The sequence below is a fragment of the Gymnogyps californianus genome, chromosome 1, assembly GCF_018139145.2.
Source record: "Gymnogyps californianus isolate 813 chromosome 1, ASM1813914v2, whole genome shotgun sequence".
Taxonomy (NCBI): Eukaryota; Metazoa; Chordata; class Aves; order Accipitriformes; family Cathartidae; genus Gymnogyps; species Gymnogyps californianus.
The window spans coordinates 120,479,209-120,503,253 of NC_059471.1; the positions used below are offsets into that span (position 1 = coordinate 120,479,209).

General features: G+C 40.9%; 2 protein-coding genes across 2 annotated transcripts in view; one reads left to right on the forward strand and one right to left on the reverse strand.

Moving 5' to 3' along the window:
• The window catches only part of ZNF654 (zinc finger protein 654), a 37,521-nt gene extending 21,668 nt beyond the window's left edge, over nt 1–15,853 (reverse strand). The window contains exons 1-2 of the mRNA XM_050898369.1: nt 15,722–15,853; nt 3,718–3,863 (exon numbers count right to left, since the gene is read on the reverse strand). Coding sequence (XP_050754326.1) covers nt 3,718–3,863; nt 15,722–15,853 — 278 coding nt within the window. The remainder of the gene's footprint in view (nt 1–3,717; nt 3,864–15,721) is intronic.
• A 709-nt stretch (nt 15,854–16,562) lies between these two features.
• On the forward strand, nt 16,563–23,790 carry CGGBP1 (CGG triplet repeat binding protein 1). The gene is made up of 2 exons (XM_050909357.1): nt 16,563–16,614; nt 19,279–23,790. The coding sequence occupies exon 2, from the start codon at nt 19,308–19,310 to the stop codon at nt 19,809–19,811; it is 504 nt and encodes a 167-aa protein (XP_050765314.1). The 5' UTR covers nt 16,563–16,614; nt 19,279–19,307; the 3' UTR covers nt 19,812–23,790.
• The last annotated feature ends 255 nt before the right edge of the window (nt 23,791–24,045 follow it).

Genomic DNA, 24,045 nt, shown 5'->3' on the forward strand with positions numbered 1-24,045 from the left:
GCATTCGAAGAAATTGATGAAACTTCAATTCTACCACCAAAAAGTTTAAACAAATCAAGTCTATGTGCAGCAACATGAATCCACAAGTGTTACCTCAAAAGAGGTGGCAGATAAGGGAGAAGGCAGGACTGATCCTTTCAACAGCAGCCTAGATTTCACTGACCTGTGGCCTCCATGTTTTCCATCATCTTAAAATACTTGTCTAGCATTTTATTTATTTTTAATACAGCAACTGAGACAAACAATCCTGATAGGAGAAGCAGAGAGGTTGGTAAAAAGTAGCTTTCCAGAGCTCAGGTCAATTTAGGTCTTCACTTACAGAAGCAAACTTCCAGATAATACTTGCAACTCAGTCAATTCAATCAAAAATTAGGTAGTTGGATCTCATTGATCTGCAGACAGCTCCAGTGCACCTGCTATTGCTCTGCCTTAAGATTCTGAGAAATTTAATTTCTATTTGGAAAAGGTAACTATCAAGTACTGCACTAACGTAATCTGCAATTGCGGGTTGAGAAAGTCATGAGTAGCAGGTAATAACTGAGCGACACTCAGAGGGAAAGAGAGTACTGAAAGAGTACTGAAAGAAAAACTGTGCATCTAGGGCGTTTTAGAAACAGGACTGAACAGCAAAGGCTTTGGTCTCATAACAGAAGAAAATATGAATAAGATTATTCTAGAAATTTTTTTCCAAATGAACAGGGAGAGTAAGGAGGAAGAGAGGGAGAAGGTGGAAGATGACTCCTGAAAGAGGTTCCAGCACTCTTCCAACCTACAGGTTTTTGAGTAGGTTGCTCATTTTGCTGATGGCAATTTGTTTCCCCACTACAGCATTTAGTCTTTTGTTGCAACAGTTCTTAAAACAAAAGGCAGGTTTTCATGAACAGCTGGACAGGGAACTCTTTTGCAGAACAATTAAATTCACTGCAGTTATCCCCAAATTTAAAGTCAAACTTCAACATATTTGAAGTTAACACCCAAAGTATTCCTACAAAACATTTCCTTTTTAATAAAGCTAATTCAAAAGAAGTTAAAGAGCAGACTTACGGCAATTTTTCCTCTCAATAACATTTTCAGAAATACTGTGCATTAAAAGATCTTCATTTTGTTTATGTGAGTATTAAGTTTTGTATGGGAATAATGCAAAAGTATCAAAAATTAGGTTTCCTTTAGATTATGCTGCAGTAATGTTTTTCCTAACCAGTGATAAGCTATGCCAAAAAGAGACCTAGAAAATTTAAGATACACATTCATTATGTTCAATGACAGAATTTTTCTCCAGATTAGGTCCTTGAATCTCAACTCAAATATGGAATGAAACAACCAGTATCCAAATAAGTACTTTGTTCTGAAAAATATTATCTCATTTCATGTTGATAAACAAAATTTTGCAGCATACTTGACTCTCAGGAAAGGTCAGGCATGAGTCATGCCATGATCTGGAAAGCAGCCAAACTGGAACTTAAATAATAAGACAAAACTAGTTACAGCAAATGATGCATGCATCCATTTTTATTTGCTTTGACTGATTTAAAGAGAATAGGATCTTGGAAAAAAAATAATCTGGAAATTAATAGTGAACAAGTGTAAACTACAGTTTTCTTCCCTATCAATGCACCTGCTCCACACTCTTATCAGACTAATAAAGGAAGTTATCAAAATATTTATATTTCCTCATCACCAGTCTCCATTCAGTTAAAATTACTATAGTCAATTCCAGCTTGGCCCTGTTATCTTAAACCAGTCTGCAGCATTGCACATCCACGTTTACATCCTTCCGTTTATAATAAAGGTGCTTCTAGATTTATCACATCACTACTTTGATATTACTGGCATCAGAAGATTGCCTAAGAACACTAGTATGCTGGCACCATTACTAAAACCCCCTGATATTAATGGCAATACAGATGCTGCTTCATCTGTGATGAATAGCAAGGCTAGTAAGTATAGGAAATGCAACAGTCATTACTGTTAATAGTTTATTGTGTGGTTACCAAGGAAATCTTACTCGAATATGACAATACAGTCAGGCAGATTTTTGTTCTCCAAGAACTAAGACTTAATACACACCAAATTTTCAAAAGAGATTCCAGCAAGGTTTCCCAGGTAACCGCAACTACTAAGCCCCAGGATCACTTTATGATATCACATGCAAAACTACACCAGTCAAGCAGAGTCGGAAGAAAAAATAAGCTGGCATTCTAGAATGGAAGAAAATCTCAGTGAGTAAACCCAGCTCCAAAAACCAAGACAGACAAGGGTGACAGGAACTCGCGACCAATTCACATCTAGATTATCAGGAAGTGAGCATCTTACATACAACAAATACCTGAATTTCTACCTTTTTTCCTCCCAAGCTTTGATATTTAAAAGTATATAAAAGTGTGTTTTGAACTTTATGAGGTTTTTTCCCTAAAAATTAGTGAAAAAACACAGAGGTCACCATGTTTTGATGGAACTGCTAGTCATTCTCCAATACCTGAGCATTCTAGTTTTAAAAATTGTGGTCTTATGATTCCATAAATAGTCCCATGTCAAATAGTTTCACACACAAGACACAAAACAGTAAATCTCTCTGGTGAAGTTTCACCAATACTTTACATAGCACAAACTCTGTAACTGTACAGAAAAGCCTTGACTCCTATGTATTAGTCTTAATAGCTCAAGAACAGTGGAAAGGATAATCAACCCAGTCCTCCTGTCCAAGTAAACTAAGAGAGGAAGACTAGGAGAGCATTCACTTCTAATGAGTAGATGAGGCGGGAGCGAGACATTACACGCAAAATTCTGAACTGAGATACTGAGCTGTATTTGAAAGCACTGCTCAACAAGAAAGCAGTTTAACCAGCTGCACAAGTAAATCTGATTTACTCAAACCAAACTTGCAATACAGCTAGCTTTTAGGTTTTTGTCCCCATCTGCTGAGAGAAGATGAAGTACATTGCATCTCGGCTAAGTACATCTAACTCACTTAAAGATTTTTTTTTTTCCGCTTCTATTCAACGTTGAGGTTTTGAAACCTGAAGAGTAGGTTTTTACAACAAGAAAAAACTGGGACTTTTACTTATCTACTGATCATTACCCTGACACTTTCAGCCTTCATGTGGGAAAACCACCAATGCATCAAGAAAAATCGAGATTATAGCAAGATTTATGACCTAACATTCTGCAGTTCTTTAAGCTGAATATGACTTTTGGTCAGTTAACTGTATAACAAGTCATTCCCATAAGCATTTTGATGACTCAAACATAAAAATCCATTTTAAAATTGACTCATTTCTTAAACACTACAAGAAACTTATCTTAACAAATACTTAGCTTATTACATCACTAGAGGTAGAACAGTAAAAACTTTAGACAAATTATTTACAATTACGTACTGTCAAACGTTGGTCTTCAAATACTCCAAAATAAGATTTTCCACAAGAAGTCTGTACAGTGATCACTTATTTCTTTAGATTATTCATTTTGCCAGAAACCCTTATGACACAACATTGTAATACCCGACCTGAATATTTAACAAGGACATAAAAAGACTGAACTAAATTCTAGGTTTTGTATCCTCAGTTAGCAATTCTTGGTTCCACATAGCTACGTCACCTGGTAAAACCACTCTTAAAAGCTCTGAGGATCTCTGAGACCCTATTGCTATTACAAAGTAACACAGTCTATATTGTAACGGAAGTAATAATAAAAGAAAAAAAAAAAAGATGTACTTACAAAGCTAGGCTACTCAATACGTATTGTACATGCTCACATTCAGCTGGGAATGACACACAGGCAGACGTGAAACAACAGAGCGCCGTCTGAAGCACCTGAAGCTGAGGCAAAGGAACCTGCCATCTTCCAGCATAGTCTTCAACAACCTAACGACAAAAACATAGAAATATATATTACAATGGAAAACATTCTCTTTAATCAGAAATTAGCAGTAGTTAATACTGTGCCTGCTTTATCTGCCCTCCTTCTCCCTCAGAAGTGGGGTTTGTAAGCAAAAAACCTGACCATTTTGTGTTATCAAACTGAAAAAATAAATAGAAACTTTATGACCTACATTATAAAAGATATACCACAAAGGACTTTCAACTATTCTTTTCAGAGGGTAAGGCAAGAAATACTTTCTTCTTACATAGTATCACAGTAGATATTACACTCTGCATTTAAACACAAGTTTTTATTTTGCAAGAGGATACAAGTTAAAGAGTCTATAACAATATCCAGACATTCCATTCTAAAAATTTCAAAGAGGAGAACAACTAGCCTGCGCTCTTCTAGCCTTTATGTCAGCAGAGAAAGGCACAAACATACCAGTCACCCTTTCTTATCTGATCAAATAAGTAAATTTGGCCTTTTTTATCCATATGATGGAACTAAGGCTAGTCATGCCCTGATCTACAGTTGTAGAACTGCATCACTATTTATAGAGAAACATGAAGGTGAAAAATAGGTGTTTTAATGGAGAAAATGGAGAAAAATCCTTGCCTGGTCATCTAATCAATCTTGTTTGTATTAATAAATGCAAATTTCTGGCACTGCCTATGCCCACATTGGGAGGCTCAATAACCCAGCACCATCTGATATTTCTACATGGGTATCCCTACACTGAAGTCCTCTGAAAGGCCCAGTCCAGTTAGAGCACTCCATGTATAAAGCACACAGCACCGAGTTCAGCATGAAGCACAGCAATAAAACAGATGTCTGTAAAGGCACCCACCAATTCTGTGACAGAGTAGTCATTATGCTGCAGTCCCCCAGCAAGTAGAAGGCCAAGGGCTTTGGGTTGTCTCTCCTCCTTTAATCAACAGCTAAGACATGACTCATATGCAGTACACTAAGCAGAGACTGAAAACCATATTTCTTCCACACTCTGGCACATAGCTTATCTCATTGTACTACAGTCAGATGCCCTTTGCTCACTTACTCTTGCCTTATTTTTTTCGTCATAACAGCACAGTTTCAATATAAGCAGAAGAGTGGACTAGCTGCACTTCAGGGACTACAGCACTCTTCTCCAGCTGAGGAAACCTAATTGACATCTCCTACATCCTGAGAAAGTGAGAAGCAGGTGGGGAAACATAATGCCATCAGCCATGTTGTAAAGAGAAAGCTAAAGCACTCCACAGCATACGGAAGAGACAAGTAACTGGCTTCAAGAAAGCTATGAAGTGCCAATCCTAGTTACACCTCGCCACCTATCGCAAGAGCCAGGCTGGCCAACAAAGCATAGACTAAACCAAAAATCAGATATACCCTCTTCAGGACTTCTTTTTGACTTAAAAGTCTGTGAATCCCACGTAGATTTGTCTAATTCCCCATGAACTAACTAAAGGGCTTATAAGTTGCCTACATTTGTAGTTCCAAAGCTGTGTGCCTAACTTTGTTTAAGGCACTGCAACATGAGCAGGCCAGTGTCCCATTTCTGACAGTTTGGTTATAGCTGCTCCAAAGCAAAGCAGTTACTGGTAATGGGACCAGTAACTTTTTCTCCTCACCAACAACAGCTGAGACTGATTTATATTTTGTAAGTAGATTTTGACTTTCCACCAAATTTATTTTAATAATTCCTGTTTGAAAATCTGTTAGCTTAATGCAGCAAATATCTACGTCAACTGGAAGAGAATTAGCAGACTTGTAGATAAATACTCTTCCTCTTACAAGGAAGAATAAACAGTCTATAAAATAGTACTGCCTCACACATCTATTGTGAGTTCTCTGAAATACTTTTAACAAGGTCCCTTGCATAGGAAAACACAAAAGCCTTAGGATAAACAAAGTAGACAGAGAGAACGAACATCCTTTAGCAGTTTTAGCCTCCAAACGGTCAAAGGCAGAAATAAAACATCAGTTCCCCACCATGGTGTTTCACAACACTTTGACCTGAGAGGCACATAGATATGTTCATAAATGATTTCAAGCAATGAGACAACATTTTGTGATGATACCGGTTTTTTTTCTTGGTAGCATAAAGTGCTAACTGTAAAGAACTGTAGAAGGGATTTATGACAGTGAGTGATGAAATTCAGCATAGACAAGAGTGCAGCACTACTTTGGGAACAAAACAATCCAAACATGTAATATGATGGCCTTCGAACTGACAATTATCACCCAAGAGCAAGACTGTGTTATTATGCTAGATGTTTTAATGAAAAATCACCTCAATACTCATCACAATGGCCAAGAAAGCAAATTAAATATCAGGTGAGTAATAAGATAAAACAAAGCAGAGTGTTAACTGCTGAAAACCATAGCACATCCCTACATCTATAAAATTGCATGCTGGTTTGCTACGTACCCATTCCTATCTCAAAAGAGAACACAGAAGGCCTAAAAAAAGCTTCGAAGGAAGGCAAGAAATGCTAAGTAGCAAAATAAATTTCACATAAGGATAAATGCAGCTAACTAGGACGCTTTAGGTTGTAAAGGAATGACAAGTGCAGGAGGGGACACCAAACAAGGTTGGCAAGCAGGATCAAAAAATTACAGGAGGTAGTTCTTCACACAGTGTGCAATTAAGCTGTGGAGCTCCTTACTAAACGGATGCTGTGGATGCTGAATGGCTACATGAGTTGAAAGAGGCTGCATGAGCTGAAAAAGATATCCACCAAAAGTTACTAACTACAGTAAATTAGCTGAACTGAAAATAGTTAGAGAGGGGAAAGTTACTGTATTTGCTCTTCTCACTCTTTGGTTAGGCATATATGAACTTTTGATAAGATTCTGGTCCCAACGTCAGTGTATTGCTTCTGCAAATAATCAGCATTCCAAAGCAATACAACAAAGGCTCATGCTGATGATAATAGTTAGACAGTGTAGTCTCTGAAAGGTGCAGTCCTACTGCCCACGCTTTATAAAGACCTATACAGTCCTACTAGTTGCCCTTGCTGCACCTACAGCGCTCATCTGAACCCAAAGCAAGCTAGTTCAGGAACTAACTGGCAGAGAACAGCCTCCTCCCCCCAAAAAAGCCAGAGTCACTGTCTGCATCAGCTCTCTGAATTGGCCTGCCACCATGCCACAGAACCACCAGAGGCAGCACAGAAAGGAAGACACCACAACAGCAACATTGCCTTAGTTAGGCAGTTGGTCTGCAACTCAAATATATCCACAAAAGATTCACAGCAACAGCCCCCCCCGCCCCCCGCAAACTGGTCAGGAAGAACATGAATAGCATACTTTTTTCCTGAGTATGGATACCTGAAACCATACATTTGTCAGTTGGGGGGCGGGGGGGGGGGGGGGGGAAGTCTAAAATTGGTCAATTCTCAGCAGACTTGCAACAATCGCCAGGAAAAGATGGGGGGGGGAAGCTAAACTAAGTACGAAATAAATTCCAAACCACACTCCACACACATTCGGGGGTGGGGTGGATAATGTAAGTTTGTTTTACAATTCTATGTATATTTCAATGTCTGTTTTTAAGTGACCTCAGGGAATAGCTTTTTCTATAATAGAAACTAACACCTTTTTTTGTTCAAAATACTCAACATGCCATGCTTTGAAACAGAACTGTAAACCAGAACACAGGTAAAGGTTTATACCAAAAAGAACCCTCAAAACAAAAAAAAAAAACCCAAAACTTTACCACTTCTGACATTTTTCAAGGAAAACAAAACTCAAAGGGACATGCATACGTTCACCCTCATGTTGTGAAATTGTGTCATCAGAGCACTTCAGAAAATCAGACAGATTATGCTGCTTGGGTCCTAAATGCTTTATTTAAAGTTTATGTTTATCAGCACATTTTTAACAAGCACACTAATTTCAGTATAATGAAGTCAGCCAAACAAGAAGCACATAACAGTGTCAAAGCAAAGTGGCCTGTTCCTTGTCCAATACACAGTGCAGAAAACCAGAAGGGAGGTGACATTTTAATGTGACTTTGTGCAACAATTCCCTTCAAGAATTCTGTTAAGGTGCAATTTTTATATACTTAAAGACTCTCCATGCATCAGTCCCCAGTCCGTCTTTACCTTTTAAATTACTACCATCCATGAAGAGATTGTGAGGCCTTTTGTCTTCCCTTTCTCATTCAGTGCAGATACAGCTACTGAAAGGGAGGCTGAAGCATGACCCCCCCCCCCATTCAACTCCACTGTTCTCCCACCCAATACACTACTTCCCCTTCTTTAATATGTTTGAGTAACTTAGAGGAAAATCCATGATTCAGATGTGTCCTATTAAGTGCAAAATCAAGACCAGACTTATCAGTCTCCTATAAGAAGTTTCTAAGCACACAGCTAAAGCAGCTAACCCCCAAAATAACAAGGTAGTAATTAAAGACATGAACTAACATAAAAAATACTTTTTCCTGGAATATTATGTTTTAACTGATTAAATATACACATATATTTTAAGTGATTAAATGTACATATATATGTAAAGTGATTTGACTATATTCCAAACACTTAAGAGAAATAACATTGCAAATAACTAGATTTGCAAATACGTAGGACACAAGAAAAATGTTTTATGCAGTGCTAGGCCTGAAGTTGCTACAGCTTTTCCTGTCCCTCCCCACAACAAAAAAAGAAACTAAAAAGAAGCAAAACCCACCAATTTTAAAGTTTTGTCATAACTAGGACTTTAAATGGAGTTGCTCCTGTAACTTTTTGTGAGATTTAACAGTAAAGGAAGTCACCACAGGATTAAAACCACAACAGTTCTGTCAGTACTTCTGTTTATAGTTTTCAGAAAAAGAAAGCTAGTTGGCAAATATAGTGGTTGTCATTTGTTATAATAAGCAAATATAGTAGTTGCCACAGAATAGAACAAACCAAAAAGGATTTAAAATGCCAAGGAAAAAAGGGGCATGTTTAAAAAAAATGAGTTTCCTGAAAACAAAAAACCATAATTAAAAGCAACACCTACTGTGGTTGCCTGTTCAGCAGAAGTACCAGAGCAGCTTGGATACCAAAGTCCAGTTCTAGAAGAGAACTTGAGTAACACTAAATTTACTCTACCTGGAAACATCAGAAGAAATAATCACACCTTTTTTACTGTCTTTTTAACCTATGTAGTGGATGATGAGCATTGTATTCCGTTTCTCCATACAAGCAAGCTGTGTCCTTACAAAAAAGGATTCCATTATCCAAACAGACAGTAGAAAAGGCCTTAAGATTTTAAGATAACATAAAACATTACTTAACAGATACATGTTTAAAATGATTTTATATGGTGTAACAAAAAGTATGTAAGCAATGGCTTTACTGCAATTCACATGTGAATATTACATAAGGAGTAACCAACCACAATCACACTTCTGGCAAAAGAAAAAACATCACCCAGCAACAGCATGACACATCCTATGAGACAAGTTTCTGCCAAAGCTCTACCCTTAAAGCTAAATGCTTCCCCTCACCCTTAATCACCGAAATCTCATCCATTTCCTCAGCCTGCTTGAGGCAAGAACAATACCTAAGACTGGGTTCCATATACCCATTACATTTAGCTAGCCACAGAGCCAGTTTCCATACATATTTACAGGCTGTCACTTGCACAACAATGAAAACTATATATTAATCCTAGAAAAGCAGTTTTGGCTACTTGTAGCACTGTAGTAAATGTGCCTGTGTAAGATTTTATGACTGAAAATATTTATATTGAAAAGAAGTAATATTCCTCATCACCTTTTGATTAGCCCTCCCCAGTGAAAGTCAACTAATTTAAAGAACTGTTTTGATTATATATGGAGGAGAGAACTGACAATCGTGTGAACACACACGAATGCATATGTCCAGATCACCAGTGATATTAGTAAAAGACAACTTAAGACGTATTTCAAGTAAAAAGTACAATTACTTCTTTCCCTCATCTGAACAACTGCTACCCAAAAGGACTTAACTTTTTGATTTTTGCATTACCTACTGCAATAAGAGTCCCTTTTCTAGCTTGAAAAAGCCTGCATATGAAGGCTATCGGACAGACTATGCTACAGAAGCATCATCCAATGAAGATCCTTCTTTTTAGGTATAAAAACCTGCAACTCCTTTATAAGTTACAATCTTGATATATTTTTCCAAGCAAAACTCAAAAGCTTATTTTCATACAAAAGCTAAACTTTGAGTCAAGGCATTAAAAACTGGAGAAGCAGCAATACCAAGAAGTTTGAGAGTGTGAAACAGAAAAGTTCCAAAGAAGTGGAAGGAGAAAAACGTTACAAAGATCAAGGAAAGTATACAACATATTTGTACATCTGTGCAATGTTTCCTGTTTTAAAACACTAACTCCTTAATCCCACTTTTAAAACAGGTAGATAATTTCTCAGGGTAAAGCTAAAAGGACAGCAGGCACAAAAGCTGAGGAGAAGCCAGTACAAACAGAGAAGTATGTGAATAAGAGAAGACTTTATAACGTTAATGACAAGACAAGAGCACTGAAGACTGACTCCTTCAGCCTACCTATCTGCAAATAAAGAGGTTGCAAATCAACTACTACTGTGAATTCTCCCAAGAAACTGACCGAAAACAGCCAAGTGCGCTACATATACCACAACCTAGTCTTGCATGACAGTGGCTTATCAGGTTTCCCATCAAGTGTCAAAGGAAAGAGTGCCACCACCTAACCCAGGACACCCTTCTTTGCAGACAGCTAATCCTCAACAGAATTGAACGCTCACACTTGGCATTCAGCTTGGGAGTAAACACGACCTGGTGCTTGCCACAGCTATTTTGTAAGGATTTCCTTTTAAACCTGAACTTCACTTGAATCTCAAGCAGCACAATACTAAACTACTAACTAGCAAATTGAATATGCTTGTTTTCACCAGCCAAGCATGGAAAAAAGACCCAGTAAACAGAGAACACAATGACAGGTTAATTTTGAAATTTAAACCATTTCAAGTAGTTATGGTATTCTTTGATACACAGATAAATTTAGTTACTGCATTGTATGGTTTGCCCTTTACAAGCTTTCACGTAACTAGCAATGTCACACATTTAAAAACAACCCAAAAAAATGTCAGTCAAGTAAGTCAAATGGGATTTTCAACGGTGCTCTCAAAATTTGAGCCATTAACAAGTATAAAGCATATTTATTCAGGAAGATACAAAAAACTCCTAGAACACCACAAATCATTACAAGAGAATATAGGTGGTTAAAAATTACAGATTCTACTTTCTCAGAGAAATAAACTTCACAGAAATTGAAGAGATCACTTTCCACTACTAGTACTCATGTGAGCAAGATTTCTGTAGCTAAACTTTAAAATAGCATATGGAGATCAAATATGTATCCCAAAGGTCCAAAACGTAATAAAAGTCTGGCATCACCTAAAGGTTTGGTTTTGTGGTTTGGTTTTTTTAATAAACTATAAAAGCAGCTTAACAAATATTGACTTGAAATTCAAAGTAAGAGTCAAAAGCAAGTACTTTCAAATTTAAGCATATCACAAAAAGTGTGAAAATGTATTAATCCCAAAATCAGAAGAACAAATATTCAGAGATGTATATTTTTCTGCCTTCATCCCCACAAAGCAAGACAGACAACAGTTGAGTCATACACCCCTGTATCTTTCTGTCTACTGAAATAAATCCAGGAAACACTATCTTCTCTAGTGCGTTACTAAATTTTACATCTTAGCTTTCCAGTTTATAAACCCAAGAATTATTTTTCCAGCAGTGACTCAAGATACCATCAATTAATGTAAGCAAACTAGGTAATCTTTATTTCAGGAAGTCAGATCATACTGGAAGGCCGTAAGCCACAGGAGGAGCAGATTGAGTAGTGTTTACCTCTCACAGTATTACCTTGTTACTTTAGATCAGACTCACCTTGTGTTTATTTCAGTCAGTACCAAACAACATAAAATAACATCTAGTACAGTTATGCAGCCATGTGGACAACTACAGAAATGCTGGGAGTAACTTGTAATATTTTGATAGTACTTAATGTTATGAGAAAAGATTCTGAAGAGAAAATGCAATTTCAAGCTAGCTGATAAAACTATACCCACTTCAAGTGCACCGAAGTAAGCTACATCCATTTGCCAGCTCGCTGTTAAGGTCTGTTTTCAAATCAAGTAAATTTGGAAATTCAACCTTCTAATTATAAAAGTACTCCCTCCACCCTCATACCAAAAAGTAACCATCTACACTATTTTCTCTGCCCTTCTTCATTTGTATTTCACTCACACAGGAACCTCTCAATGGCTCTGGTCCCTGAGAAATCGTATGAAAGAATTTCAAATTCTGCATATAACGTAAGTTGAAACTCATGAAGATCCTCCAAATGTTTAGACTGAAGGGGTTTCTGCTAGGTACCACCTTTCAAATTTCTTTAAACCTACAAAGTAGTTGCAGACACCTTGTTCTTTTGCTTGCCAAAGTTGGGAACAGTAGACTTGCTTTTCCCAGCGTCTAAGTGGTTTCAATACACAGCAAACTTCACAAATAAGAAGAAATGCCAAATCACCAATTTTTAGAAAGTAACATAGAAAGAGCTGGTGAGGTGCATAAGCTAGGCACTTATCTCATCTTCTAACTGTCTCTTTTCATTCCCAACCACAGAAATCTTGATTTTTGTTTTCCCCATGTCATCAATCTCAAATAACAATCTAAGAAAACATTGTATTCCACTTATCCTTGGAAGATTCAGGCTGCAATGACTCTGTGTGACCATGCACACCTACAACACAAAAACAGATCCCAGAAACAACACATGGGTTTAGAGACTCCATATTCTGTCTTGCATCATTAAATTGTGATTACACATATATTTAAGGAAAATGCTCTGATAATCCAGTCATCTTTTGTAACTGTTACTTAATCTACTATCTGAAAGTGAAGTTCAGCTGCAATACTCCAGGCCCAAGAGTACTGAATCTGGCTGTTTGCAGCAACATTTTAACTTTCTAACATATTTCAAGGATGAAAGACATGCGCACACCAATGCTTTTCAAGGTCTAAGCCACACTCATACTCTTTAAGATCAGTGAAGAGGTCTTTGCTTCTATCTACAGAAAATGGCTCTACAGACCGAAAAGGCTTTACACCTTGCTTCATTTTTCCTGTAGCTCTTACTGAGAGATGTGGATGTGCACGTACTTCACACAGTAGCATAACTATAAGCAATCTAAACAATATTCTGTTCAGCTGACACCAAGCTTCATCACTACGACTGAAGCACAGCCAAGTATTGTAACAGGTTGTTATTCTGAAAATAAAAATGTTTCTTTCGGGTAGTTCAAACTCATGGTATTACTGCTAAGCAACTACTTCTACAACTGCTGTTCAACTTTCGACACAAACACAGGAACATAGGAGGCAAACCGTGACATTTAGAACTGCCAAATAACCATTGAGACAAGCAAACTTGTGTTATCAGTGCGGAGTGGAATGAGATGGAGACGCTTGATCTGCACAACAGCCAAATATGACCTTCAGAAGATCTGGATAGAAAAGTCCAAAGCAACAGGCTCTGACAAAAATTAGAGCAAAAGGGAAAAATTGCACTAAAAAAGACATATCTGGGGGGAAAAAAAAAAAAAGAAGCTGAATCTAATAAAGTGACACAGTATTTAAGTAAGAAGTTTAGTTTTACAACAAATGTTATGAGAAAGAGGTGACCTAAACTTCATGATACTTTCTGAAGAAGAAATATAAACATGCTTCATCACTTATTAAATAGGCTGAGGGCCTATCAGCCCTCTGTATGTACAGGTATATATAGACCAGTATAATTACACCACTGTCAATCTCATGAGGGTAAATGAGCTCATGTTACATGAACAACTTCATTTGTTGTCAAACCACAAGTGTCACACAGCTACTAGCTTTTCATACCAGTACACTACACCAGCTAACATCTTATATTTATATAGTTAAATCAGTAGAAGAATCCATTACTAAAAAATATGCTTAAATGAAACACAGAAGATTATATCTGGAATGAGCACGTGACTGCCGATCACACCAGGCCAAATTTAAACAAAAAAAAACCAACCCTGGAGACAAAGTGTTAATATATTAACTCACTTTCATCAGGATTACTTAAACTATGCATTGTTAAAAAGAAAGTTTAAGAGAAAAGAAACAGAGCCCTTTATATACTCAGAACATTGGCTGCCCATGTGGAGAGTTCATAAACTCGAAGCAAAACAAAGTAGGGGAGAGGGCTTGGCAACCTTTCTACACAAAAGAAACTGCAGGAGAAGCCAAGGTCAAATGATTTAGATACTCTACCAGTAAAAACTGTAATACAACTATTTTATAGGAAAATTCCTTCCCTGGTCTTGTCCTCTTCTGTTCTCTACTAATTCCTAGCTTTGTCTGGGAAATGGGATTGGTATTAGTATATGAAGTTATCACGCTGCCCGCACTTCCTCCTTAACACAATGAATTCAACACACAGTAAGTGTAGCTAGAAAACTTTAAGATAAAACTCTCAGTGTTCAGCAGAAGCAAATGTCTTTCCAACTTGCCAACTTAATCAAATATGGTTGTGATTTCTTACAATTGTAGTTTACGCTATACATCCAAAAACATTCACTTCTTTTACTGGCTTCACAATTTTTTTCACACATACTAAGTTTAGAGAAATTACTAAACAGAAGAAAATATAAAAAGATCGATAAACCCAAAAAGCAATCTGTGGACTTATTGAGCAGTATGCTACCCAAGACGATTTTAAACATATATTACAGTAAATAATATTTCAAACACGTGTTTCATTGAATGTTAAAACAGGGGGGAAAAAAAAATCAGAACATAGAAACACATGTATTTAAATGGAAGAAAACAATCGTAGCAGTGAGGGAAGCAGCCAAGAAGTTGATGAAATGAAGTAATTCCATACAAAAACCCTCTAGACTGTGTTTTGGAAAACAGCAAGTAGCATGACTGAAATATACCCAGTATAACTAATGTTTCATCAACACCTGCTGATGAAAGCAACTAGGAAAAGCAACCTGTTGTTGCTTGTTACTTGTTACTTTGCAAGGCATACATAAAGAGATTGCAAAGAGCACAAGAATTCCGGGCCCGCATGAAGAAACGCTGCTTTCCAAAGGGAAAAAAAAAAAAAATATATATACACACACCCTGGTCTAATTCAGCCACCGTTATGGGAACTGTTTCCGAGGCCCTTCTTCCCTCCCTCCCTCCGCCACCCGCCCAACTCCCCAACCCAGGCAAAGCCACCCGGAATTGTTTTGCCCGCAGCACCACCACCAGCACCACCACGACCGCACGTGTCCCAGTTCGCCGGGGCCAGAAGCGGCAAAGACTCCCAGCAGCGGCGGGGCCGCGCCACCCTCAGACGCCCCCGGCTCTTCCTCGCCTGCTCCCGCCCCCCGCCGGGAGGCGCCTTCCCTCCCCTCCCCCACGCAAGCCTCCCTGCCAGCCCCAGCCCCAGCCCGGCCCCGCGCCCGCCCCGGCCTCCACCCTCCCCTCGGGTCGGGCCGGGCGCACTCAGCGCCAGCACCCCAGCCGCCGCCCGCGGACGGGCAGGCATCGCCTCCGTTCCCCTCCTCCGCCTCCAGACCCGGGAGCGGGCCGGGGCCCCCTCCCCCGCTAACCCCCCCAGCCCTGCCCCGGCACTGACCCCAGGCCGCCAGCGAGCGGCCCGACCCCCGCCCTGCGGAGGGCTGAAGGGCAGCGGCCTCGGCACCGCGGCGTCGCCCTCCCCCGCCACCCCGAGGGGACAGGGGGGCCCGAGCCCCGCCGCGCCCCACCCCCGCCCGCGGGGGGGAGGGGCGAGGAGCGGGCCGGGGGGGCGGGCCGGCACTCACCTGGCAGAAGCGGCGGCAGTAATACTGGCTGTTGAGGAGGGCCGGCAGGCCGGCGGGGAGGCCCGGCGTCACCAGCGCCTCCAGCTCCTCACTGAGCCGCTCCGACTCCTGATCGCTCTCGTCTTCCGCCATGCTGCTCCGGCCGCCCTGCGCGTACCGAGCACCCCCCTGCCCCCGCCCCGCCACGCCGGAAGGGGCGCCCCCCTCCCCGACGCCTCACGTCCGGCCACGCCCACCCGCCGCGCTCCTATTGGGCCAGCCGCCGTGCCGATCAACGGCCAACGACGAGAGAACTCGCTGATGACCTCTGACCTCTGGCTCCTCCCTTCCACCCGGCCCCGCCGAAGCGTTCTTCGATTGGAGCAAAAGTCTCGTCGTTACTTTGTCCCCCCCGTGCCATTGGCTGCTCGCCCCGTCTGTTACATCTCCTTCCGCAGCCCCCTGCCGACGACTGGCCAAAGCCCCCGTCTGCTAGACGCCACCGTCACCCTCGCGCACTCTGACTGGCCTGAGCACGCCTCCATCACGGCGCTTACGCCCGCCCCCCACACCTAATTGGGCAAAAGTGCCGTCCATCTCCGCGCGCCCGCGCCCGGGGGAACCAATCACTGAGGGGTTTCTCCCGCTCGGCCGCTCTGTGGCGGCGGGCAAGAGGCGGGCGGCGGGCGGGCGCGGCGGTTGCTAGGCGGGTTGCTAGGTCCCGCCTACCGCGGCCGCCAGGGTGGGTAGGTCTGTCTGGCTGCGGCGCGGCGCTGGCTGCGCGGCGGCCGTCGGCGGAGGGGGGCGTCCGGCCCGCGGCGCGAGGCCCAGCGGCGGCGCGGAGGAGCGGCGGCAGCCCCGCGGCGGCGCGGCGCCCGCCGGCGGGGCGTGGGGAGGCCGCGCGGCCGGAGCGGGTAACGGCGCCCGGCAGGGGGCGGGCGGGGGCCAGCGGGGCGCGGCGCGGCGCGACGGGCGGCGCTGCCTCGGCGGGGCCCGCCCGGGGCCGCTCTCCGCCGCCTGCGGGGTCCCGGGGCCGGTCGGCGAGGGGAGGGGGCTGCGGGGCCGCCGGCGCCTGCGGAGGCGGTGGCGGCGGCTCCCGGCTCTGCCATGGAAACACCCGCCGTGCCGGGCGGGGGAAGGAGCGGGGAGGGGCCGGGGCGGGAGGGGCCGCACCTGTCTGCCGCCCGCCGCCGCCGCGGGCGGGGGGGGAAGGGAGGCAGGCCTGGGATGCGTGCGCCGCCGCCCGGGGCCGGGCCGGGCCCTCAGCCCCCCCGGGGCGGGGGAGGGAGAGAGGCGGCCAGCGGAGCGCGGACCCCGCCGCTCCTCAGAGGCCCTCACGGGTTAAATGGCGCCGTCAATCCGGTGACCAAACCCCAGGGAATAAATGCGCCGAGTTCGGGCTCCCGGTCCCGGCGAGGGGAAGAGCGAAACCTGTGTGGCGGTTGGAAATCCCGGCTTGTTTTCCTCCTCACCTGAAATACTCCTCGGGCTCGCCAAGAGGTCCCGTGCACACGGAGTGGTTCTGTCTCCGGCGGCACTTTTTAGCCAAAGCGTGCTCATCCGCCTTCCCAGGGCTCCCGCCGCCTCCGAATAACTTGCCTCGTTTGAAAGTGTAACAGAGGGTAAATGGGGTGTCTGTCCTGGATGCCTTGCCTGCACGCACACCTTCCCCTGCACTGGGGAACCCAGAAGTAGTTCAGGCATTAGTGGGCATCAACGAATCCATGTCAAAACTTGAGACAAAAAAAAACCACCAAAAATCCTGTGTTTCAGTAGTCGTACTGTTCACAGAATTTCTACGGAATTTGATACAGCATAAGTGCAAACACCTAGTTTGGTGGGGGATTTGTTTTGACGTTTCAGAAGCCTAAGCAACAAGTTTAAGTTAAGTTAGGTTAAGACTTGTTTTCCACTTGATTTCAGGAAACAGTTACTTAGGATACTCATGGGGATAAATTGCATAGAGCAACAAAAAGAATGAAGAAAGTTCCATCCATGCTGAAAAAAGATGGTTTATCTTAATCTGTAGCGTTGTGCAGTATCAGTCAAGACTTATAGTTCTGGAAAGTCGCAGATAGTGCAAAAAATTAACTAGGAAAGTAGCTAATAGCAAGATTTTTGTCTCCTCTTTTTTCAAAAGGTTGTCATCTCTTAGTGTAGCAATGGTTTAAGAAAAAAGACAATTATGAAGACTGAATTCTCTGTTCCTTTATTTCCAGAGCAAGCGAAAGGCATTCCGGACAGCAAAAACTCCATTCAGTCCTTAGAGCTGGACAAGCTCAACTTGTAGTTAGTTTGGAAGTTCTGGTCTTTTAAAGGCAGATCTTTTAAAATGTTGCGACAGCAAACTCTCTGTGTGTAACAGAATAAGTACAGAGAATAATACATCTAGAGGTATTCCAGTCTCTCAGTCTGCCTTATAAGCACAGGCAGTACAAAATTCTTCAAAGTCGTTCATACCCATAAGTAAATGCCCAGGCAACCTATTACATTTCCTCAAAATATTTGCCAAAATATATTTTTTAAGAAACACCTGTTGCCCTTTTTTTTGTTAAGGAAGTGGGTAGTTAATGTAATGACTATTCATTTTGCTCAGAAAACCTCAAACCTGAACAGAGCTGTTTCTTGACTTCAACTTGACTTTGAAAAGAACTTAAGTTACCTTGGCTGAGATTTACACCAGCTATGTCATTTCTCAAGAAGAAAAAAAGACACAGGTCCTGTTTGATTTTAGTACACTTGACTAGGTTGTTGCCTGCTTTGGTAACATAGTGTAATTTAGAGTGATGTTAAAAAGTGTCCAGCTCTCTTAGTTATCAGTTACCTTCCTCAGAGAAGTTGTCATCTTTAAAAATACAGGTTCTTATTTTGCATTGAAATGATGCAATTTTCTGTTCACATTAGGCTGTTTCAGCAGTCTCTAGTTGCAATGACAAAACGGTTCACGTTTGATTCTGAGTTAAGGTTCAATCTAATAGTTGTGGTTTTGAGCTCGGGCAAAAGTGAGGAGTGTTCCCAAATGAGTGCTGACAAAGCTCAGGGGTTTTTGGTGGTTTTTTTTTTTTACTCGTTTTTGTAAATGACAGTAATGGCCTTCTTGCCTGATATTTGGACAACTAAGCTTTTGCTAACAGAATTAATACACATTTTCAGGACATAAACAGAAAAATGCTGACTCAACATAACTAAGAAACTGTCAAATATGTTGAAAATACTAAGAAGAAAGCACCCTTTACCCTAAACAGTAAAGGATAAAAACTGTCTTCAAGAAAAAGCAAAAAGCCTTTGTATTTGACTTCCAGTGATGAACAGATTGAGTTTTGAGGGTTCTGTTGAGCTTTGTAGTTGTAGAAAGTAAAAAGTATTTTACTCTGACCCATGAGGAACTTCCATCTCCTAAGTTCTTTGGACTTCAAGATGAAGGACCTTTCAATAATAGTTTTGTGCATGTATCGTACATCTAATTATCTTTTAGATGTCAGTAAGCGCTATATTGGATATTGAATAGAGTGCATCCAGAACTGTTTGGTTGAAATCATTAGCACACTTTAACAGGATTTTTTTTTTTTTTCCCCCAGCTTTCAGGTAAAGTTTATTGAAGGCAACGATGGAACGATTTGGAGTGAAGTCCGCTCCATCACGTAACCGCTCGAAGACTGCTTTGTATGTAACTCCTCAGGATCGTGTAACTGAGTTTGGCAGTGAGCTGCACGAAGACGGAGGAAAACTCTTCTGTACTTCCTGCAACGTGGTTCTGAATCACGTTCGCAAGTCTGCGATCAATGACCACCTCAAGTCTAAAACACACACAAAGCGAAAGGCAGAGTTTGAAGAACAAAACGTCAGGAAGAAGCAAAGGACTCTGACTGCCTCCCTTCAGTGCAACAGTACTGCCCAGACAGAGAAAACCAGCGTCATCCAGGACTTTGTGAAAATGTGCCTGGAAGCTAATATTCCACTTGAGAAGGCTGATCATCCATCTGTGCGAGCCTTCCTGTCCCGCTACGTCAAGAATGGCAGTTCGATACCTAAGTCAGACCAGCTAAGGAAAGCATACCTGCCTGATGGGTATGACAATGAGAACCAACTCATCAATACTGAAGACCGTTGAGAAGAAAACTGTTTTCATCATCGTTGTGAAGTTTTACATATTGATGGTGTGGTTTATTTTTATATTCATGCATATATACAGTGTTACATATTGGTTTTACAAGCTATTTTGTATTATTGTAGAAATGACAATCTATTTGTGAACTTAGTGGTATGCCACAGACTGTTGCTAACCCTGCTGTAGACTTCAGAGCTACATTGATTGATGTAGAACTCACGATGAACGTAGGGAACATACCTGGCATACACTTTATCTATGTCCAGCTGTAACTGATGCTAAGAAAAAGGCACTTGGATGGAGGACCTCACTTACCTAAACTGTGCATCTAAATACACAAGGAAGATGATGCGATAGGGATTGTTAATCATGTCAGTGGATTGCTTTGTCCAGTATCCTGTCCACAAGTGACCAAGAAGAAGTGCTACACGTTTGAAATGCAAGAAGCTGTAGAATGGTTAGTTAAAATATAACTGCTCTGTTGGGGAAGGATTATTGCAAATTCCTATTCAAGTTCAGTTTACGTTCTAAAACGGGAAACATTTTTCTTCTAGAATACTCTCTTACCCTATTTGGTGCAACTGTGGATGTATTCATTATCTAGCTTAAATAGCCTGTCTCTTGTATTGACCTGTGAACTCCACTATTCTCGTAAAGCTAGGAGTTCTGCAGGTTTACCATGCCCGCTTTTTTGAAATCACTGTTTCATTGTCTCGGTTTAACATGTCCCCTTCAGTTTCTGTGCCAATCTTTGCAAGTTGAGTAGACAAACCAGTAACTGAGTGTGGTTTGCAGTGCAGCTGCTGGCAAGTGAAACTTATACTGGACCAAGATCTTAGTAGAGGAGATTAATGCCTTTTTCTTACTAGCAGGACAAAGGATTCTAAATCTAAATTGGGGGTGGGGGAGGCCCTAAATTGTGGAGTTGAGAAAGCTTTTTTTACATTGCACAGGAGAAGAGGCTCCTCCGTCTTTCCCTGAAGGTCCTCTACATCTCTGGCCTTGTCCTCAGCCTTTTAGTCAAAGGAGGTAAAGTGATTAAAATAGTTTTCAAAATAGTTACTGCAAAGGATATTCAATACCTGTAAGCGCAAACAGGAAAGCATGTATACTTTGAAGCTATACTGGAATTACAGACCTGGGCTGTATTTCTTACTCTGTGCCAAGGCCACATCTATTGGACTGACAAAAAGTAAAATGGGAAATTAAAGAATTTCAATAATGTTACGCTCTCCCAAATCTAGTAAACTGTTACTGAGCTATTCCAAATTATTATGCCAAATCGTCCACTTGATATAAGTGCTCTATAAAGTTTTTGAATGGAATGAGGGAGCATTGTGCAAAGTGTTGGAATACGACCAGCTCCTGCCTGCTCTAGATTTCCTTGAGATGCTCTGGGTTCAGGGAGGTGCCAGGCATCTTCTAGTAGCACAGAAATCCTCCACTCAGTGGATGCAATGGTGTAAGCATGCTTTAACTCCCTCAGGTGGAGCCAGTTGTTCTGTTCAGCTTCCTTTCACCAGTAGAGTTTCACAGTATCTGTTTCTCAGTATTTCTTTTATTCCAGATATTTACAGCAATACTAAGTAATTGCTAGCTAAAAAGAGACAAAATAACCTGTTTATTTTGTTTCTGTAGCTATTTCCCTAGCTATTTCTAGAGCAGTCTCTTTTGCTGGATTGAGAGAGACTTACCTACTTAGTAACAACTGGTTTTTGTGCAATTAGCTTCTACTGAAATGCACTTGTGTTACATTATAACCATGTCTTGTAGCCTTCTGCTATGAAGCCTGTTTGAATAACGGACAAAACTGAAAAGCAGAAGGCTGCCTATCCACGTGTACCAGTACACGGGTACTCAGTACACTGCTGCACCTTTGGTCCCTCTTGAAGCTAGTGGGACTCCATGCAGTCATAGCAATCCTGTCAACGATATTGGTTGCTGGTTTAGAACTTCAGACAGAAATAACAGTAGTAATTTTTTTTTCTCTAATCCTAGATATCAAAATATGCCTTCCAAAATATCGTTTGCTATTGCACAAGCTTGGGTTTAACTTAAGATCATGAACTGCCTTGGGCTAGAACTGTTTTATAAATCTTCTTAAGCCAAGTGGAAGGTACACTGCCAATAGCCTTTTCTGTCCTGAGAATAATTGAAAGCGTTCTTTTACAGCTGCTGTTCCATTACAGGGAAACAACATCCTTGCTTTAATTTTTTAATTTTTTTAACCTCATGACTGCTATCTTAGAATTAAAGCAAATAGAAAACAACGGAGTATTGGGAAAACAGGCTTCCATTAAACAAAAGCATCTAGAGAAGATGGTATGATTAAAAGGTATGAATTTGGGCTAGTTAGCTCAGTTCTTGCTAACATAGGATTTTGCAGGCTGCACCCCGTAACCATTTTATATAGGATTCAATGCTGTATATTTTTCCCTTGACTGGCAAACTGACAGACATTTTGAAAAGCTTAATGGTAACATTAAATAGGCTCTTGCACAGCTGAAAAAAAATCAAGTTACTTTCACTTATACGGTTTTACATAAAAGTTAGCAACATCAACAGCTTTTGTTAAAAAAAGAAAACCAGTCATTTTCAATAAGGCAAAGCAATATTAGAACACTTAGTTTCTCAAAAGCTTACTCTGCTTATAAAGCAGTCTGTGTACAGAGCCTCAATTTACAGAATTAATACAGTTCTGTAAGTATTTTCAGTAATTTTTCTAGTACCAATTTTTTTTTTATGCAGAATTACTGCAGAGGGTACAAGCCTGGTGAGGAACCTTATCAGTGTAGCCATAGGCTACCAACTCATAACAATTTGGAAGCAAAAATTGGTTATCAGGATTTTGAATGGAACTGACTTAATTCCAATGCACAGCAGTTTGTAGGACACTGGTGTCTTAATAATAGGATATTTTTGTTAAAAAAAAAAACCCAACAACATTTTTCAAGCTTTATGAAAATCAAGATACTGATCCATTGCAACAAACATTCATAATGGAATAAAACAATGAAAAATAAAGCACTTCCAGGTAATCTAGAAAGAATAATGAATAAGTAAGTTTATATTCGTGGACATAACCCAGATCATCAACAAGACAGTTAGTTACATTTATTTTCTTTAAAAGTAAAAATGGTTCCAGTCAGTCTTGGAACAGAGTCCTGCAAACACTCAAGTTCAGAGCATAATTTTGCCAGTGTGGCAATAGTTGGATAAAACATAACCTTGGTTTAATTGCTATTGATCTTAGGGAAGATTTACAGCAGATTTCTGGTATATCTAAACCTAAGTAATAACTAATTCCTAGAACAGAGGCTGTGATTAAGTTGTTTAACAGTCTCCATGGGGTTTTCTTTTTTTTCTGCAAGAACACTGCATTATTTTTCCATGTATTTCCTGTAAAGAGTACTCTCAGAAGTAAAGGGAGGGTGGTAGCAACATCTGCTTTTCATTTTACATACATATGTAGGGACAAGCTATATGGGATACTTTTTGCCAGGTGGTTTTATTAATATATTTGAAGCTCTAATATTAAAAAAAAACCAACAAAAAAAAAAAGAGTATTTTCTTCTCTGACCATGTACTTATGTTAGTTTAGCCAACTCACAGCTAAAATTACTCCGAAGTGCTTTTCTTTGAACACTTTCAAAGAGTAAAATACAAACAAGAACATTCTTTATTTTGTGACTATTTACATGTATGCACCATGTTAGTTTCAGCTTGCATGTTCTTGAAAAAACGTGAGCAAGTTCTAATATTTTTAAGCATTTTGAAGCCTGTCATTTGGCAGGTCCCTAGAGGAGGTGAAACATTCGACATAATGAAAGGGAAAGCTGTTTTTCAATTGAGAGAGAAACTTGGTTCTGCAAAGTATGGGATATTCTCATGATAGAAGGACTATTTTTAGCCAGAGCCCCTGTTAGCAATTCTGTTGAACTGAACAGTGAAATGCTCCCTGCTAGGTTTTGCAGCATAATGAGCTGGTTTTCGGGGGGGTGGGGAGGGGGGTGGGGGAGAGAAAAAAAAAAAAAAGAGGAGGAAGTTTGGCAAGGATAATCTCTATATTTACATATAAGGAGAGGCAAGACTCACTGTTGTTGTGTTCACATTGTACTCACTGCTAACTCTTTGTGTAATTTGAGTGCTTGTTGTCTTTGTACAATTTTAAGGTTGTGTCTAACTTTCAAAATAAATTTTTTTTTAACAAAGCTTCTCACTGTAATAATGCTATTAG

What these genes read in the sequence shown, in the direction of transcription:
- CGGBP1 (XM_050909357.1), top strand. Translation starts at nt 19,308, where the DNA reads ATGGAACGATTTGGAGTGAAGTCCGCTCCATCACGTAACCGCTCGAAG.